General features: G+C 35.8%; 1 protein-coding gene across 1 annotated transcript in view; it reads right to left on the bottom strand.

The window, feature by feature from the left end:
- Nucleotides 1-21,852, bottom strand: part of KLHL29 (kelch like family member 29) — an 830,662-nt gene that overhangs the window by 172,723 nt on the left and 636,087 nt on the right. The window contains exon 8 of the mRNA XM_063440860.1: nucleotides 3,218-3,417. Coding sequence (XP_063296930.1) covers nucleotides 3,218-3,417 — 200 coding nt within the window. The remainder of the gene's footprint in view (nucleotides 1-3,217; nucleotides 3,418-21,852) is intronic.

A 21,852-nucleotide genomic window follows, 5' to 3' on the forward strand; every position in this document is an offset into this window, starting at 1 on the left:
GCTTTCATACGGACGCTCTGTGTGATTGAGGCATAATATGCCTCCAGCGTCGCAGATGCGCCTCTAGTGGCTGTCTAGAAGACAGCCACTAGAGGCTGGCTTAACCTCAAATGTATACATAGCAGTTTCTCTGAAACTGCTATGTTTACATCAGGAAGGGATAACCCTAGAGGGACCTGGCACCCAGACCACTTCATTCAGCTGAAGTGGTCTGGGTGACTATAGTGTCCCTTTAAGTTTAATAAATTTAGTATGGGGCATAGATTATTTTGAACTTTAAAATATATATATTTTTTAAAATCCATTATTTCCCGACTCGGCTATTTGATGTTGACTAAGCCAAGCAGTCGGAGTCACACGCAGTGGGGATTTTGAAACACACTTGCTTTTAGTGAATAGAGAGATATCTCCCTGAGTCACTGGGGTGAATTGGCGAATTCATTAGTGCCAGTTATTTATTATTATTTTGACCTAAAGTTACCCCAAAAAGTGATTTATTTATTAAAACAAAACAAAACCCTTCTAGCTGGAGTCAAACCACAGCTCAATCAGAAGCCACAGAAACCACAATGCTAGGTATACTATGTTGATGTGATTGTGTTTTGCCCTTTTATGCACATGATTATGTGTTCACATTTAGTATTTGCATTTTATGTACTTACATTATGCTCTTACCATATGCGCTTATTTATTTGCACTTTATATATATATATGGTGTTTTTATACTTTGCAGTTTATGCGTGTGGCCTTTGGGCTCTCATTAAGCACTTTATGTTACATGATAAAGATATATTGTTAAGGATTAAGGATTTTATGTGCACTACATGCATTAACTGCATGGCCGTTGGCACACTTTTTGCACAGATATAGTGGTTTTAGGGAATATAATGTTTTACTTTCTTTGGGGAAATGGGTTGTATGTTCAATCTGTATATGGTACCAAAAGAGAAAAGAGGGTTGCACTCAATCATAGAAATCACAGGGTGCTGATTGAGTATGGGTCAGCATATCCCACAGAACATATATCAAGGAACAAATCTCAGGATCTCACTGTGATAAGTTAAACAGCTTTAATGGAAACCGCAACGTTTCGACCTGTACCCAGGTCTTTATCAAGCTTGATAAAGTCCTGCGTGCAGGTCGAAACGTTGTGGTTTCCATTAACCCCTTAAGGACCAACCTTCTGGAATAAAAGGGAATCATGACATGTCACACATGTCATGTGTCCTTAAGGGGTTAAAGCTGTTTAACTTATCACAGTGAGTGCCTGATAAAGACCTGGGTACGGGTTGAAACGTTGTGGTTTCCATTAAAGCTGTTTAACTTATCGCAGTAAGTGCCTGATAAAGACCTGGGTACGGGTTGAAACGTTGTGGTTTCCATTAAAGCTGTTTAACTTATCACAGTGAGTGCCTGATAAAGACCTGGGTACGGGTTGAAACGTTGTGGTTTCCATTAAAGCTGTTTAACTTATCGCAGTAAGTGCCTGAGATTTTTTCCTTGAATCTGTATATGCTGGCACTATTATATAATGTCAATGTGTTATTAGGCCTAACATTTGTACCAATGAAGAAGGAGTGCATTTCTCACGTACTAGGGGAATTATGGTATTTAGTATGGATTGTAAAAAGCTTACACTGAGAGTACATTTTTCTAATAGTATGTTTTATTAATTGTTGCTGCGTTCTGTTTAGAGGCCAACTATGTTTCATGTGTTGTATGCGCATTGTACAGTGATAATAACATTTAATCTGATCTAACTAGGTGTTGTCCTTGGGTAAAAAAAAAACACTTGTTTGGATTTTGCTATACATCCTGCATACATAGATTATTATAATATTCTTTATTAGTAAAGACATATTAAATGTTTTATCATTTTTACGTCCTGTATGTAAAAGTTATGATTTTCTTTCTAAGTACTACTTAACAAGATGCAGGATGAAAAGCTGAGATTACCTTGCTGCAGCCTTGAGATTCAAACAATGTATAGAATAAAATTAAGAAAGAAACTGACATATTTACCTGTTATTTGGCTAAAATTGTTGTACACTGACTTATCAACTCTTCTTATTTACACACATACAGATTCTCACCATTTGATCCATTACGTTTTATCAGACATTTACACACATATATATAGATATATGACAATAACATATACCGTGTATATATATTTTTTTGTTAAAATATGAAACATAACCTCTAACAAAAAAAAAACAACAACAAATGTCACATTTATTTATATAATCAAAGATGTAGCCATTTCTATAATTGAGTCCTAAAAATTCTTAAAAGATTTTATATTGCGGATAATTTAACAAAACTATATTTTATCAATATGGCCTGTCATGACAGATAGTTTAATTGAACTGCTTCCTCTGCATAAAACATAGGACACTTGGTTTCCATATATTAAAAGTATGGATGGCTAATGAAGCAAGTTCATTCTAAGTGGATTGTAAACTTTTTGTCAACGCTGGGGATTGCCAGAACCACCCTGTTCTGGTTTCCTCAACTTATATTGATAGGCCGTACATGAAAAGTGCTACTCTCTCTGCAGTACGCAGTAGTCATATATTAGGGGAGAGAACTTAACTAACCAAGGCAGCAGGATTCCTCAAATTATTTTATTTTTTAATTTCCTTGATTTAAATACATAAAGGGAATCAACGCAGTAAAAGAGGAGACTATATTTAAAAGAAGAAAAACTACCACAACAAGTAAATTAGAGGGACAAAGGTTTAAAAATAATATCAGGAAGTATTACTTTACTGAGAGGGTAGTGGATGCATGGGATAGCCTTCCAGCTGAAGTGGTAGAGGTTAACACAGTAAAGGAGTTTAAGCATGCGTGGGATAGGCATAAGGCTATCCTAACTATAAGATAAGGCCAGGGACTAATGAAAGTATTTAGAAAATTGGGCAGACTAGATGGGCCGAATGGTTCTAATCTGCCGTCACATTCTATGTTTCTATGTTTCATAAATGACCCATCAGTACACACAAGTGATATGTCCAGGAAAGTATAATAGATCAAGCAAAATTATTTTTTACCACAAAAAAATAAATAAAAATAGAACAAACACATAAAAGAAACACGATCTAAAGACAGTAAATTTGAAAAAAGAAGTACACATGTTAATGGCACAGCATGCATTTTTGAGTTTTATTTCAACTTCAACAGAATAGATTCAATGTTAAAAAAAAGCATCTCTTACCGAGAAATGATACGCAGACTTTACAGAAAGTATGGAATTGAAACTTGTTGGCTGCCTCAAGGAGAATTTTTGCATTTGCTGAATCTATTATGAGGGAACCTGTATAAACAAAGTCCAAAAGCAGCTCCAAGACTTCTGCATTAATGTTGGACATTGCCAACTCCAATTTCTCTCCACATTTAGCAGAGTCCTTCGATGACCTGGCAATATCAGACAATGACATTCTTAGAGGGCATTCGGTATCTTCTCAAAAGCAGCACTTAACATGCGCGAAAGAAAAACAACTCACACTTCATTAACCCCTTTCATTTTTTTTAAATGTAGTTTGAAGAATATTGTTATATTAAAACAAAACTCATCTTTAAACAGGATCTGAAAGAGAAGGGTCTTTAAAATCATTCCACGGAAATAAAAATTAAAAATAAAACAGATATATACATATCACATAACGTAAAAACAAGACCTTGGATTTATTGCCATTAAGTCTGAATTCTCATGCACGGAATTAGGTTGCAAACAAAAAGGAATATGAAGCAGTGTTAATGGAAATGGGATACAATGTTAGTTTTCAAAGGGAAACAATAGATTTTAATAAAAATACAGAATTTGTTTACTACAAAAAACAAAACAAAAAAAAAACAACAACTATGGATCTAAAAAAAGTTGAGAGAGACATTCTGAAATACACAAATAGTCTGCAATTTAGTGTTTTAATTACTGGACAGCAATGGGCATTCTTCAAGATTCATTAATGTTATAAAACGGTTAGACAAATAAGAGCAAGAATGTACTGCATTCATTTTTGAGATTAAAACCTAAAAATCTACTTTATCTTTACAATTTTATTTTTTTTTACTATACAAAAGTATTCACTAAATGTAAAGTTTGCTAGAATTCGTGTAAAAGTTACAGGTTAAGGAGGAAAATAGTATAAAACAAAAGACTGCACATCAATGAAACTCGCTGCGAATAAGTGATAGGGGGCACTTTTGGGTTCCTGAAACATAAAGAAAATTGGCAGCTTAAGATGGTTCGAGAAGAAAAAGCAATATAGTTTTAGCTTTTTCTTTGCAGCCGTGACTTGTTCTGACCTGTGATCTTTAAACAGGCTCTGATATAACATGACAAAATATAAAAGCTGTCCTTTTATCAGACTATTTGATCTTTTTTCAAGGTTATATTTTTTTAATAATAATAAAAAAAAAAAAAAATGTTTTGTTCTAAAAATATATTGTTCCCTTCAGGCACTAAAAGGAAGACCTCAGTGACACTGCTTTGAAAACCGAATACAAGACAAGATCGACAGACAAAATGGTTTAAAGCAAAAGAAAAGAGGGGAGGGAAAAAAAGAAGGGTTATCAATTTCTGCCACAGGAAGCCAGCAGCCATCCCTTTTGGAGTTCTTAAGACTGTCTTCCTGTATAAAGTGCTAAAGTATTTTGGGGAATCAAAGATATCTCCTGCATTTGGAAGTGTGAATTAGTGGTTTGTGAGCTAGTGAGCCTCAGGTCAAAGTTTATGATAGTCAGGTGACGCTGCAAAACTAGAGGCACCTAAAATAGTAAGAAATAAATAAATAAGGTAATTTGGTAATGAGAGAAGGAGGGAGAAAAAGGAACATGTTATTTTAAAATAAACAAAATAAAATATTTCTGTGTATTAAATTGAACAGCAACTATTAGACAATGGTTTCCTGCACAGAGCATGTGTAGGCTTTGAGCACTTGCATGCAAACTCTAAAAGGCGGCGGCCATTTTGAACATTGTAACTCTCATCAACCTGACAGCCAGTGACGATGCATGTCGCAATTCAACAACAATAAGGGGGACAGCTAAGGTTGCTGGAGATTGAAGTCTAACCAAAGCTTGAAGGATGTTGGCAATTCACTTTTCTTGGGTTTATTAAGCTGTGAATTGTAGAAATGTGACAGAAATTTACAAATTGTAAGCCTGGAAAAGCAGATAATTTAGAGAGTTTTCTAGATTATCTGCTATGGTCAAAAATTGGCAATGCTCTTGTCATTCTCTCATAATTCACAGTATAGTGAAAAACAGGGTTGACTTTCAAATTTTAGAACGAAACAGAGAAACCTTACGGTTAAACTGTTTTGCCCTAAAATTAGAAATGTGCTTTGTTGATAATTCACACTTTAGTAAATAACTCTGTTTGTATTTCTCAAATTCCCACGATGAGCCACCAACAGTTCAGCATTCAGGGATTACTTTATTAATTATAAAAAGCCCAATAGCACTGAATATTCGCTGACTGGTTTCAGAAACAGCCATTTTGAACATATTAGAAGATGTTAAAATTAGAGTTGCTATGATACGTTTTCAGCATGACCTTTCTCAAGACCACACATTCTCTATTTTGTTTATTCGAAAATATTTATTTTAACTTTATGAAAATAGTTGGTATGTTGTTGGTTTATCATTGATATTTAGTTGTATACCCAATACCCAATAATAGTATTTTATATACATGTAAAGGATGCATAAACTTCTGGATATATTATAAATAAATAAGAGTATAGAAAGGTAGATAGATATACAGACAGACAGAAGTACAAACATCGTACAGATATAAAAATCTACAAGCAGAAATACGGATAGATTGATAGATAGACAGACAGATAGATAGACAGATAGATAGATAGACAGATCGATCGATACAATGACATATACATATATTTACAGATGACAGAATACATTTATAAATTATTGTTTAGGCAGACCTCCATTATAATAAATTTGTACCATTTTACATATTACCAAACTCTGATGAGATATACATCATTACATAATTTAGTTATAACATCAAATGCTAATCAATAATCATAACCACATCGGTGCCACAGTCATGACATGCAAAAGGTTAATAATTATGGAATAATATCAAAACAAATTCCAGAGTGATCTATATAATCCAATTCTGTATTGTGGCACATTGTCCTAATGGAAGACAGATCCATTTAAGACATTTTTTTTTCGACTGAAGATCGATTTTATCCAAATAATTCTATAATCAAAACCACTAAATCACACTCTCTCTTTTAAATAAATAAATAAATAAATAATCAAGATGCACCTATTTATAAGTGAAGTTCTGCCAGTGAAGCCTATAATGTCCAGGAAAATGAAGCATGCGGAACTGAGAATTAGATAATCAACACTTTGCTCAAATCAATTTTCTTCTAATAACAAGCTGGGGTTTTTTTTTTGTACATGCAATAATGAGGAGAAAATGTAAAAGGCCTTTTTTGTGTTTTATTTTCACATGTGGACCTGTTACAGCTTGTTACCAGTTATCTGTGCTAGGAGCCTGGAATATAACGTAGTCATTTAGGAGGAAGTAGGACATAGACATCAGTCCCATTAAGTTCACCCTATCATATTCCTACATGCCAAAAATAGTAATCAAAATAATAATCGAACAAATAGAAGCATTATTTTAAAACGTGTCAACAAATTCAGTAGCACTGTACAATGGGTAGACTAACAGACAAGTATTTGTAACCAGACGAGTTGGACACACAGGAACAGAGGGTGTTGAGGGCCCTGCTCAATGAGCTTACCTTCTAGAGAGATAGAGAGTTAAAGTGATACAAGAAGTAAGAGTAGGATATATTGTTAGGAGCAGCATTATGTACAGATGTGTAAGCAAGTACCAGAATTTTACATTGAGCCAGTGTTGGAATTGTCAGAGGGGGCAGGTGTGGGCAGAAAGGAAGATAAGCCTCGCTGCCACATTGTAACAGGGCAAGTTGGGAACAAGTAAGATCACTGAGAAGCAGGTTGCAGTAATCAAGGCCATGGTGAAGCATATCATTGCATTTTGTAAGAACTGTGTGAAGGACGAAACGACTACACTAAACCCTAAACTATGCAAGCAATGTATGTTCTTATGGTGATTAAAGTGTCCCTTAAATGCTTTAGTGATACGGTCTACTTCAATCTGCCTTGATATTTTGTTGCAATAAAATGCACACTGTCAGCGGAAGAGACATATCTGTAGCATGCTCATTCTCTCCACTCTATTTACACATACTACTAAGTGGGGGGAAATTTTTTAAATATATTTAGTTATTTACTATGTACACTGTTTCCAGGCCAATGCCCCTTAAGATCTCTGGATTGGCAGCAAACATCTAAATATGACAGATGGCACCTGCTTAACAAATTAATTGCTGTCAGATCTAATGGAAAACCCTGGCCCGACGTCCTATCAGCAGTGCACACCTTTGGTATGGTCTATACAAATGTTAGAAGCAAAGGCTACGAGCATTGTAATAGTTGGTAATGGAAGCATGCTCTAAAATAATTAATTTCTAAAAAAAAAAAAAAATAATAATAATAATAAAATCCCCAAAAAGACATTACAATGCAAATTGCCATAATACAGACTATTGACTCGAGTATAAGCCGAGTTGGGTTTTTTTAGCACAAAAAATGTGCTAAAAAACTCGGCTTATACTCGAGTATATACGGTACTTCCTTTTTTTATTTAGCATTCATCAACAATGGAAACTTTTCGGTACTATAATTCATGGTGCAGGATTAATTATAGACAATTGTATATGAAGCTAAACATTTGCAGGTGATGAACTGATTTTTGAGGTCAAGTCTCGCATTTCACTGATATTTTAGAATAATATGTTACATTACTCTACGGAGTTAGTTGCATGGTCATGCAACAAACTTTATTTACTAGGCTCGGAGGGGGTTTATTGAGAACTCAATTGCACATTTTAACCCCTTAAGGACACATGACATGTGTGACATGTCATGATTCCCTTTTATTCCAGAAGTTTGGTCCTTAAGGGGTTAAACAATAGCTACATCTGAGAATTAAGAAAATATGAAAAAAAAAAGATAACATTTTTAAAAATATACTCGTCTTTACAGTTTATTTTTGTAGTAAGTGCTACGCAGACCAGAAATTGGCATAGCTAATCAGAAAACTCTAATTTGATTTAATCAAACACAGACGTATGCTGCTAGTCTCTGGATACAGAGGTTTACGGGAAATGCAGTTAGGCAAATGTTACTACCACCAGCAAAAGGACAATGCAACTATAGTTTTTCACAGTCATTAGAGATCAATAATATGACAATGCTAACACATAGCTTAACAACATTGGCCCCACAGTTTATCATTAAGCTGATGTCTTTATCTTTAATCTAGAAAGTCCAGTAAAAATAATGCTTATGACCAAACAATGATCATTTTTAAATTCTGGCCTTTAATGGAAAATATAAAATTCTCTCTATTATAACGTTTCAAGAGTTTGTTTTCCTGAATGGTTTTTACTAGACATCTGCTCCAAAGAAATGCAAAGAATTCTAATTGAATTTCCAGGAAGCAATTGTCAGGTTTAAATGGCCAACTACGTGAGCAGAATCCAAGCAGCATTAAATATCTGACAGGTATCAAAACATTTTGATCAACTTGTACTACAAACAACTCATTTCAATAACGAAATCATTTTATCTTCTTATGAAACGTCCTTGAAAGTAGCAAACAGAGAGGGTACCAATTTTTTTAGTGCAGATTTTGTAATTCTGATTCTTCATATATCTTATAGGCTTCATGTTTTGCTTTTATTTAAATGTCAAAATGAGAAGAGTCTCTACAATCGGAAAAATCTAACCAGTGATCGTATGTGGTCTTTATATCCGAGTAAAAGTATTTAAAAAAAAAAGGGGGGGGGGGGGGCGAAGGGGGATTGCACGAAAACATAACACAGAAAGTTCACATTTTGCAAATTAGTTGATCAAACTGTGTGCAACCTGTGCGAGCATCCTATCATACGCCTCATGGCAACTGATTGGAGATATGTGATTGGGAGATTACACCATTTTGTTGGAGCTCTTTCACAAAGAGATTACATTATTAGGCTGTTTTACATATATTTAGGTGCTTGTGGCTGAGGTAGTTTATTCTGATTCCCAAAATGGAATAGATTCTTATATTCCTCCCTAACTTCCTTCCAGCATTAAGCTGTTACTTGTGAATGATTGGAGCCCCAGCGTATACGTATGTATCTCTGCAAGATGAGCATCAGAAAGGGCTGTGAAATTTGAGAAATATGCAAAACTAACTACAAACTAACATAACCAAACATGAATTGAAGCAAACATTAAAATGAAAAAGAGGTTAATACCCAACATGTTCTCCAAAATGTCTATTTGCTGAAAACTGCATAAACAATGACCGATCCCTACTTTGCTGTTTTGTCAATTACGTACGTTCTGTTGCTAAATGTGACCCTGCTCTGTTAAGCACAGTCTGCAAATACCACGCATGGCAATCCCACTTAATCACAAAAACAACACATTTGTTTGGGATTTACTGACAAAAACAAAATGGAGAAACAAAAAAAGGTTTTCTAAATGTCAAGAAAAAAACAGAAACTATATCAATCATATCTTAAAGAGACTCGTGTGAAGAATAATCTGCAAATAATTTCATTTATAATTCTCCCTGTTAATCAATAATTAATTCATATTGTTTGCCCTGGTTAGTAAATGTATCCAGTGGCTGATACATGAAATATAAACTGGCTATTTCCTATTCAACTCCAAGATGGTAACAATAGAATGTTGCAGTAAAGTTCTAAGCTAACCTGTACCTCACCCAGCATCCTCTCTGCTCTGTCCCAGAATGCTTTGCTTTTAGAATATATTATAATGTATGGCAGGTGGGTATCAGGGCATTTACTGGTTTCTCAGTATGTTTGCACATTTAATGAAATATGTTTCATGATATCCACACGACCATATCACCCGCACAAACACACTCGTGCGGCTGATCAATCAGATATGTTAGATATATCCGTGAGGACCCTTGCCGGATGACAACCGTGGTCCTCCGGTGAGAACTCGCTCTGCACCCGGTCGGCTCCTGTGGGGTTTACATGCACATTTTACTCATTCAAACATGGCTGATGGGCTCTGACGCCTCCACATTTCTTTATTGTTACTGCCCATATTTCTCTGAAACGCTGAATATGAAACCTCACTTGTATTACTGCTCACTTGCTCTGAGACCTGCGAGTCCCACATTTGCACCTACTGCACTGTTATGATGTTATAGTTTAGTGTCTAAACCTTCATAAAGTCTTGTGAACCTCACAAAGCTGGCCCTACGGGAGCTGATCTGGACAGACCTGGTCAGCATAGGGTGATCCCGGTGGTTGGGTCACACTACCTGATACAGGTGAACTAATGGACTAACCCCCGAGAAACCCACTTAGTAGTGACATAGGATATCATAAAACCAGCATGGACACACGCACAAGCACTCATAACACCTCCAACCACAGCCTATGCCTCACACCACAACTTCACCACACTAGCTCCTGACACCCACATATGTACACTCCCGAGGCTGACTAATCAGAGGTGTTCGCTGTGTTTTGGGAGACCCCTGCCAGCCCGGACCCACTCGGCTACCGTGGATCACTGGTGAATTATTTGTTCAATGGGGTCTGCACGCGGCCGGTGCCAATGGGGCTTACGCGCTCTTCCTATATGCTTAGAAATAGTTCATAGGCTCCAAAACCTCTATAACTCTACGGTTATTGCTTTTTTTTTTTTAAACACTGCATTTGAAACTTTGCATGTATTATTGCAGTCTCCCTCAACTGCTTTGAGACCTGCGAGTCTCGCATCTACACCAAATTCCTTATTGTATTGCTGTAACTAAGTATCTTAACATTAATAAAGCCTTTGTGAACCTAATTTAATGTGTTGCACACTGGCACTAAAAGGTTTAAGTTAGCGAGAGAAAATAACATTACCAATATAGAAGACCCACACAATAGGTGGGTGGCATTGTTTAGCACAAGCAGTTTATTTTTAGGAGTTAAAGAAACACTTTGACATTTGTTCACACTGGTGGAAGTATTTACAATTTACTATGCAATTTATAGATCTGTACATGTTATTAATTTGCATATTGGAATGGCTGGGCTTTAAGATCTAGAATAGAAGGCATTAACAGTGTCAAGGTCAAATGTTCAAGTTCAATAGGTCTAGAGCTGTGACCTTCAACACATTCTGTGTGGTATTTTAGCTAACACCTAGATGAACACAAATGACCCACGGCAAGCTAGAATAAGCAGTTTTAGTAGGTATTCCTTATATAGTTCAGAAAGTTAAATCAACAATATTTCTGAATTCAGTGGGTTAAGCCAAGACAAGTTATGGCTCATCATGAAAAATCAATGTGTTATCAATCTTTCATAAGGGTTTCTAGATCAACTCCTGCTAAACGTTGTGAGCAGATACAAGCCAACCATTAGCTGTACAATAATTTCTATCTGTATCTCTGGATACAAATATATACTCCATAAATAATGTAACAGGGATTGACAATGTTGCAGTGAGCTAAAACAGACATCACAAAACTGTCAATAATGTAGCCCAGGGATCAGCACAGCTGCTAGGGGAGTGGGCCTTGTCAGAGCCAGGAGGTAGGCATAACAGCCAAGGGAAGTTGAGTGACAGCAAGCAAGCAGGGGGGACTAATATTTCCAGCAGTATAACCTGTGTCCGTGTCTTAATGGGTTCAGGGTAAGGTTAGCGTATATGCCGGTAAATCCGACTGTGCGTCTGTCATGACATGGCACAAGCACAACCCCCCTTATATATCTTTCTCTATATAGTTCTTCAATTGATGGATCTTAATCTACAGGGAAGAAAGTTTGTATTAAAGGGACACTATAGTCACCTAAATTACTTTAGCTAAATAAAGCCGTTTTAGTGTATAGATCATTCCCCTGCAATTTCACTGCTCAATTCACTGTCATTTAGGAGTTAAATCACTTTGTTTCTGTTTATGTAGCCCTAGCCACACCTCCCCTGGCTATGATTGACAGAGCCTGCATGGAAAAAAAAAACTGGTTTTACTTTCAAACAGATGTAATTTACCTTAAATAATTGTCAATCTCAATCTCTAAATTGAACTTTAATCACATACAGGAGGCTCTTGCAGGGTCTAGCAAGCTATTAACATAGCAGGGGATAAGAAAATCTTAATTAAACAGAACTTGCAATAAAGAAAGCCTAAATAGGGCTCTCTTTACAGGAAGTGTTTATGGAAGGCTGTGCAAGTCACATGCAGGGAGGTGTGACTAGGGTTCATAAACAAAGGGATTTAACTCCTAAATGGCAGAGGATTGAGCAGTGAGGCTGCAGGGGCATGTTCTATACACCAAAACTGCTTCATTAAGCTAAAGTTGTTCAGGTGACTATAGTCTCCCTTTAATTTGTGGCTTAGCGTATAACACATATTTTGTTTACTTTACTTTTTTTTTATATTTTGCATTTATGATTTTTTTTCATATTTTTACTTTCCTAGGTTTTATAATTGTAAATGAAGCTGAACTTAGGTAATTACGTGGAATGTGAAATATGTAGCAACGATTGTATTTTTAGTTATGATTTTTTTTTCTTTAAATCACACTTATTTTTCTTATAATAAAAGGCATACTCAAGTATGGAGATATATTCATTTTCATACAGAAAATGCAACAAACAATTATGCCTAAAAATGTATATAAAAGTTTGCAGGCTGTGCTGAAACCAGGAAGTATCAAATAACTCTCAGCCTATACCAGCTTTGCCATTGTTTTCAGTGAGAATGCTGTACAAGGCCCATCAACCTTGCTTAATCAGTGCTTAAGGGCTAGGTGGTTGAGCATGCATCAGTAGTTTCATTCCTGAAAGTACAGGAGTGAAATTACCCTGAAAGCATTATTATCTCACCCAAGTATTTCAATTATGCAAAAGATACCTCAGACAGTTGGGCAAGTAGTCTAGTGCACCTCTAAACAAGGGGATGTTCAGTGTAATGTCACCAAGTGGTTTGTCTATAGGTGCCATGATTAGTAATGACGCCCATGGAACAGCAAAGCTAGGTGGAATGGGCCCTGACAGAGCTAGAAGGCAGGCATATAGAGAAAGGGGTTGTGTGATTGGAGGATTTCAAATAAGGGGTGTGTCCTAAGGAATCTTTATATAAATAACGGACATTTTAAGTTGGGATCCATTTTAAATGTAAATTCTTACCTTCTTGTAGCTGTCCCATCCACCCGCCCTATTGGATTGGAATTGTCAATGGAATGTTTGGTTTGCTCTCTCTTTTGGTTTAAGGCGGCGGGGGATGGATAGGATAATTGGGGGGTAGGTTGGCTTTGATAGGTGGGATAGTTCAGGAGGAATACTTATGTTTGGATTTGGTTTGGTAGGTTTGAGCTTGTCCGTAGCTCCGAATCTGGGGGTGTAGGGGTTTCTTGGTATGCCCCTACAGTTGGAAATGGATGGCCTTGGTAGCTGTGATAATGGTTTATGTTATTTATATGAAAGTTATATGGTTGTATGGATGTATTACTGTTAATTTTGTTTGGGTCATTGTCTGGGGGTATAGATATGTTAAATGGTGGCTGGGGGTGATGTCATATTAAATGTTTGTTGACAATGACCTTATTAAATTAATTTATATCTTAATAAAGCCGTGGAATAATTTTGCCCAAAAATTATTGTGTCTGTATTTCTTTAATTAAGTTATTTGGGTAACATCAGGAATATGCCATGAGGGACGACGATGCGCATGTCAAGATATAAGAAATAGAATTCAGAGAAACAGGGTCAGGAACACACAATATTAAAAAAAGGATAGGCAGCTACTGTGCTTGGAATTTACCTGATGATAAATGTAGATTATATGTGAATAGCTCAATCCATTGAGTAATATATTACTCCACAAAATTTCCCTAAGCTGGAGATTTAAAAAAAACAAAAAAAAACAAACACATTTTCAGTATTTTTCCATTTCATTATTTTCCGTTTTTTTGTTTTTTGTTTTTTTTTATGAATTATCTACAGCATGCTAGGAATGACCCGGCTTTATGTAATATAATATTCCGAGCCACAGAAAATCCAAACAAATCATAAATATTAAACAATCATGATCCAAAGAGAATCCACGACTACAGTAATGCAGTGACATGAAAATGGATCTATGCTTTATATTATTATTTCCAATGGTTATTATGGTAATTCATGGGCGGCTTCCAAAAAGCGTAATGCTTTGTATAAAACATTATAGAGCTGAATTGTAGATTTCTTTTTAAAACACTGCATCCAGGAAGCAGTGTGATCCACTTGCTAGTGTTATATTTTGATTGCAACTTGAAACGTCTGCGTGTTTTATATCAACAATCCTAAATGCATTATTCTGTTTTTGGATAAGCATCTAGCTTTTAAAGGGGGTCATAGTTCATTGGAAATACAGTAAACCCAGCAAGCGGATACGGGAAGACGTACTTTATAGAATTTACTCTTCCCCTAGAGGAGAAGATATTTGAAGATATTTTTCTCACTAAAAGGGTTCTACACAAATTGCTGTCTCTAATGCTAGCATCTTTACTATCTGAAAGAATTTCGGTAAATGTCGAAGAGGCGGACATGTATTTTTTAATCGTGACAGTTGTTCAAAAAATGTGACGAGCAGAATACTGTTCTTAACAGCTAAAACTGTCAAAATTTATATTCCAGCTCTATGCAAACAACCCAGACCTTACAACAAAATGACGGCTAAATATATGTTTATAGATTTATTTATTTTTATCTTCAAGGCTTGTTTGGTTTATAGATTTTGCTGAGTTTACAAATGTATATATTCTATTTATTTTTTTTATTTTTTTTATAAAAGACAAACTGTAAACTTGCAAAAGAGCACGTAGATTTTTTGGGGAGTTTGTACCTACATATATTTTTGGACTTTGCTGTTTAAGTTCTCTATGTTATGTACCAATTTACTATTAGAGAACACTATCCCTATTTGTTTTTATTGCTGTCCTTGCATCTTCTACATTTAAGTGACATAGACTTTAAAGCCGTAAATTAACAATTTGCAACATCACTTGTAAATTCTACTAATGCAAAGCGTTTAGAATTCTTTATCACATTCCTTCTGCTAAAAAAATAATTTGCAATAATTATGTTGTTTTAAGCAATTATATATAATCCATTGTTTATGGAAAACATTTGACCTGAAGACTTACTAATTACTTTGAAGATGCTATGTAGCACCAAAGCCATAAAATTAGATCAAATTGTAATTTTGGCAGAGAAATAGCAGCCACTAATCAGCTGGTTACGTAACTGGCAAATATAAAAAAAATGTGTAGGGAAAACACTTCACTGTTCACAAAATGACTATACTTGGTGTGAACTCTATAACTACGTGGATATATACTTGTTATACAATGTGCATGTGTTTTGAGGGAACCAATGGCAAGACTGGAGGAAATCAGTGGGCTCTAACGACAGAATATTAATAGGATCCGACGCATTTTATTAACATTCCATCCCACAGAGCACTGGTGGAAATCAGTGGGCTCCAACGAAAGATTATTAATAGGATACAACGCATTTTATTAACATGCCATCCCACAGAGCACTGTTGGAAATCAGTGGGCTCCAACGACAGAATATTAATAGGATCCGACGCATTTAATTAACATGCCATCCCACAGAGCACTTAAAGGGAAACGCTCACTTCTCAGGATTTTTAAGATTATGTTAACTTATCCCTGTATCTGGCAAACATGAATTTGCCAGGTGAGAAAAATAAAATTAAATGTAGAAATCAACACCTCTTTATCCTGAAACTGGGCGCCTCCATTTTAACTTCCTGACAATCATTGTTATATGCTCTATTCTTTACACCTGGCAGTCAGCATAGAGAAAACATTTAGAGAAGAGGAGACATTAAACAATGTTTCTATTTCTTCTCTTCATTTGCAATTATGGCCCTGGCTTTAAATTGTCTGAACTAAATTAAGATGCTATTTGCTAAATCTTTAATATAAATCTAAAAGACAATGGAGCATCTCATGAAAAAAAAAATGGTTATCACAAATTAAAGGGAATTTTCAATATTTTATTGAGTGCTATACATTTCAAAGATGTGACAGATCCCTATTTTTGGGGAAAGAACATGGTGTCAATGAGAGCCCTCATTTATTGTCAACCCACAATCAAGCTGACATGGCGTCTGGGTTTGTGGGAGGGAGATATACCAGCATCATTTTCATTTTTTGTTTCCAATTATAGTTTGTCGTGTTACACTACTTTTTTGTCTTCTGATTCACAGCTGTTTTGCCCTTTCTTGAAAGTAAATGTTAAACAAAAAAAGAAAAAAAAAAAAAAAGAGTATTTTCATTTATTTAAAATTGCTTGACAAACAATTTAAGCTAAATGAAACATGGTCGAGTTTGCTGCTAAATTCCTCTCACCGTGTTTGAAGTGATAACTTCACAGAAAATGTGAACAGGGAGTTTTAAGTTAAAAAAAAATAAAAGAACACACAAGCCCCCTTCTTTCATTTCAAATACTATTTGCCTTTTCATAAAATAAACATTGAGAAATGAATGTGCTGGGGCCTATAAATAATGTCTGCAGAACAGGACAGATATCAATTTTTAATACAATTTTGACATTAAAAGAATGACCCTATTTTCTTCTTGGTGCATAGTTTATTTCTCAAAGGTCATAACAGATTACCCAATATAACAGACAGTGATGGTACCAGAATATTTCATTGGTAGAACCTTGCATATATGTGATATCACTTGTCTTAAAGGGATACTATAAACACACAAAAAAAAACTATAGCTTAATTAAACAGTTTTGGTGTATATATCATGCCCTTGAAGTCTCACTGCTAAATTTTCTTCCATTTGGGAGTTAAAACACTTTGTTTATGTAGCCCCAGTCACACCTTCCTTCATGTGACCTACACAGTCTCCCTACACAGTTCCTTAGAGATCTAATGTTAAAATATGCACAATGTGCTAATTTGAGAATATATTATCTCCAGCTCTAGACCCTGCGTGAGTCTCCTGTGTATGATTAAAGTTCGATCACAGAGCAGGACAAAACTTCTAAAATGAACACACTGTGCTATAAGATCTGATTGCAAATTAAATCATTTTTTCATGCAGGCTATGTGAGTAACAGCCGCAGGAGGTGTGGCGAGAGCTGCATAAACAGAATCAAAAGTGATTTTATTCCTAAATAGCATAGATTTGAGCAGTTAAAATTCAGCGGCATGTTCAATAAACTAAAACTGCTTCATTAAGTTAAAGTGTTTTGTTGCTTAAATGATCCCTTTAACTTAGAAAAAAACACATGGGAAACATTTAAGTCTAAGGTTCCAATTATTCAGTAAAGAATAACTTTTGTGTTCAATAATTTGTTAATTCTTGTCCGCCTCTCCTTCCATTTTATAACCCTGTAGTTTGCCGTATTTGTGTATGCAGAGAATTTACAAAATGGCCACAAAATGGCCGCCACTTCTTTTAGATGCACTAGAATGCTTTTCAAAGTCTAGTTTGCATGTTCAAAGGGATATAAAAACAAACTCAAAACAAAGAATACATAGATTAACTCAGTCAGTAACTTTACCAGACATTTGACTATTTTAAATTGTATTTTATGTCAGATCACGGAGGCTGGAGTGCATTGATATTCCCCCAAACAACTCTCTTTTCATGTATTTATTTATTTAATATTATTATAGTAGAATAATCTTTTTATCTTTAGTGTGACTGGAGTGTACTTTATGATCACAATTTTTTTATAAAAGCATTGATTTTTGATCACTAACTGCTAATTTAAGTTAAATAATGAATGTGCTTTTAAAGCTATCATCCACCATCCACTCTCTCTCTCTCTCTCTCTCTCTCTCTCTCTCTCTCTATATATATATATATATATATATATATATATATATATATGCAAAGATGAGCATAGAAGTGATAAATTGACAGCAGTTTCAGAGACTTAACATAGAAAGAAGAAATATGTTATACATAGGCAAATGAGTATAATGAGTATACATACCCATCAATGTACAGAAGCAATGAAGCACTTTTTTCATATTTCTTTAAGGATAGGCTAGCAACTCAATCAAAGTCATGCAAAGCCATGGTCCCCAACCCAGTCCTCATGGACCATCAACAGTCCAGGATATGTGTATTTCCCTTTTTAATTCAAATTAAGCTACTTTCAAAACCTGGGACATTGGTGGTCCAAAGGGACTGTGTTGGGGACCATTGACATAAAGTATTTGACGCTAATATTTTTAAAATTTGAGACGAGGGGGAAGGCAAATAACATATATTAGGACAGTCTTACTATATCACCCACCATGAAAGGGCTATAAAAGGGTATCAGAGAGGATGAAATTCAAGAAACTCCCCTCAGGGTTTCGACTACTGAAACTGGACTCGATTTACACTATCAAAACTAAAAACCATTACAAGTAGAAGTTCTGAAAGAGTTATGGAAATCCCATACATGTGGAAAAGAAAATATGGGCATGTTACACCTTAGCAGGAAGTAGCAGAAAAGGAGGACCCATTCGTCAACATAAATGTGGGACAATCACAAAAAGTAGCCAATGGAATCTTTCCATCCATTGCTTCAAATTTAGCACATTGCCCTAGAATTGCTCTCTTTGCACTGTGACACATATGGTTGATTTTGCTTAATTCAGCAGTGTATTATATCTATCTCTCTATCTAAATTGTTCTATATCTATTAAGATTATAGATTATAAAAATTATTCTTATTACTTGCTTGTAAACAAGAGAGTAATGAGCATTATTTAAATGCCTTAAAATTTCTAGTAAATATTTTTTGAAAATGGATTAGTGGATTTTCACCCTCAAATAACATTTTTGTTATAACATTTTTAACTCCTTCAGGACTGATGTCTAGACTTTACTTACAACATGATAATTACCCAGCTCTGAGAGGGTTATCAATCTGCATTTCCACGGCTTGACCCTTATGTGTCTTCCACCTTCTTTCCGTAGCAGAGGCAGAGTTAACCATCAGTTAAATAAAATCGTACAGTATATTCTAGAACTTGGCAGCAGTCCGTAGCACAGAGGGGAGAAAACTTTGATGAATTTCTTGCACTAAGTGATAAAATAAATTGAATTTCGAAGCATAAACACAGAGAAGCAGGAACACATTTTTACAGAAAAGGGCTAGAGGGCTCCATCCATTGCTATTATCTGCTAAATAAGTAGCCTCTGTACTTAGAAGAGATAAGAGCTATAAGAGTTTGCTCTGAATACTAAAGCTGAATGTGGAAAAGGCAACACAGGATAAGTCAGCAACGAAAATAAGCACATAAATGGAATGCAAGTAAACAAAGGTAAGAACCTCTACCAGCTCAAGACTTCAGCTCCAATGACGATCTTCCAACAGATAAATATTTCTATAGGTTGACAGAGGATCAAGAGAAATGTCTACGATGATCTCTGCAAAGTTAAAGGTACACTATAGCATTAGGAACATAATCCTGTATTCCAAACGCTGTAGTGCCCTACTTCATAATTAGATTAGAGCTCACCCAACTGCAATCAAAATTGTTTAACAAATGTTTTGCCTCTCTTTTTCTCTGACACTACCTCGGTGGTGCTACTGCCCATTCCGCATCCGGTGACATCATCCAGCAGGTGTCAATCTCTAGCTGATGGTCCAATCCAATAATCCTCATTGAGGAGCTATCGGGACTGATGCACATACGTGTCAAGTGCTGCATGCACATCCAATCAAATGCTTCTCATAGGAAAGCATTAAATTCAATGCGTTACTATGAGAAGTATTTGGTCACATGACCAAGTTTCACTTGGTGTTTGTCGGAGAAGCACCTGTCTTCTAGACAGCCACTAGAGTTGTGATTAACCCTGCAACGTAGACATTTTGGTTTCTGCAAAAGTGCAATGTTCTACGTTTCAGGGTTAAAATTATAGGGCCACTGCATCCAGACAACTTTAGTGAGTTGAATTGGTTGGGTGCAGTTAGGGATCTTTTAAATATTTTCTATCAATCAGCATGACGAAAAGAGTTTTCTAATTTTTTAAGTGAGGAAAAAGGACAAATATCATTTGTAATAACTTGAAGATGAACCTATCACATAGGAACAAGAAAGTATGAACAGAAATGGGGTCAGACCTATGTCCACTTTCAACAAACGTCCAAATTGCACCTAGATGCTTTTGTAAACGTTTGCATAGCTGTTATGTTTTAGAATGTAGATCCCTCACTTCCTTGTGCCAAAGAAGGAGGTATCAGCAATAATATGGGCATCATATGGAGGTGGAGCCTATAGTGGAACGATGTGGGGGAGCCATAACCTACCCTGCCTGAAAAATAGAATGTCATCCTCAGGTCTAGATACTTTTTGCCATAACCAGCATCCACAACAAATTTTACAATTTCTCGAGTATACATATTTTATATTGACAACAATGCACATGCAGTGAGCCTTACCATACGGTAAGGGTCAGGCCCATGCTCATATAGGCAGAGATGTCACAGGTGCCTATAAAGGAGACAGAATAAAACAACTAATGTATAAACCTCCACCTGGTGCAATGTCTATTTTTGTGATAACTCAACTGGTCTGCAAGGTACTAAAATGCAAAAAATAGCTGTGGCAAAAACAATGGGTACGTATTCACAGAAACACAGATTAAGATGGTCATTCCACTACCACCTGGAAAACTTATACAACAAGATTCTTCACTCTCAAAAGTGGGAAAGCAACAGTCCTTTATTCTCCCTGATATGGTAAAAGAACAGTGTAGTTAAACGCATAAGACCACCCCTCTGGTTAACAACATTTCATGGACTATTAAATTGGTGTCTGTGTTATTGATATCAAAGGCCCTACGTGGGTAAAGAAAGAAATGCTGCTTTTACACATTTTTAAGTGAAAGACTTACTCCTGGCCAACCTGACATTTCTATAGCAGAATACGTGACAGCCTTGGTCATCAAGTAAAAACAGGTGATGTGGGTATGAAGGTAAATAAATACATTGCTACAAAAAGGGAAAAAATGCACATATCTCCCACATCGAGCTGTTATACATTCTCCAGGGCAAAACCCAACTAGCTGGCTGCTAACATTGCAACAAACAATGGCCATAAAATATAATCTGTAGTCCACCCTGCCTACAGATGGCAAATTACAGCATTCTGCACCAACATATCAGAAGAGTGAAAGACGTTCAAAACTTTTTTCAAAACCAGGAAATAAAACGCAGAATATATCATAAAAGGAGCAGTTGCATCAATAGCCTGAAACAAAATATGACCGCTATATTGTTAGTCTTAATATTTTAGCCAACACATATTTAATTCATTTGTTAGGTAGCAAGCAAGGTAAAGGTGTCTTCATCGAACACTGTTCCGATGTTTGACTTTGCCCGTTGACGCACTGCAAGGCAAAGAATGCATAAAGGGGTTAATTTGTTGACAAGTGAGATAAAACAAGCATTATCCGTAGCCCCAGTCCCCACCGCCACCCTGACTCTGCTACTCTATCACGCTAATTATAAAAATGTCGTCATCCTGATTCAGGTACATGAGGAACACAAATGGAAAAATCAATGTGATGGGGGAAAAAAAAAAAGTGATTGCATGTCCTATTAATAACGAATCGTCAATAGCGATGAGATGAGAAAGGAAAAAAACCCGCAAGACTCTGCTAGCTGGAGATGATGAAATTTATCTAGATGAAGTTCCTCTACAAATTGGAACAA

Source organism: Pelobates fuscus, chromosome 2 (assembly GCF_036172605.1).
Source record: "Pelobates fuscus isolate aPelFus1 chromosome 2, aPelFus1.pri, whole genome shotgun sequence".
Lineage (NCBI taxonomy): Eukaryota > Metazoa > Chordata > Amphibia > Anura > Pelobatidae > Pelobates > Pelobates fuscus.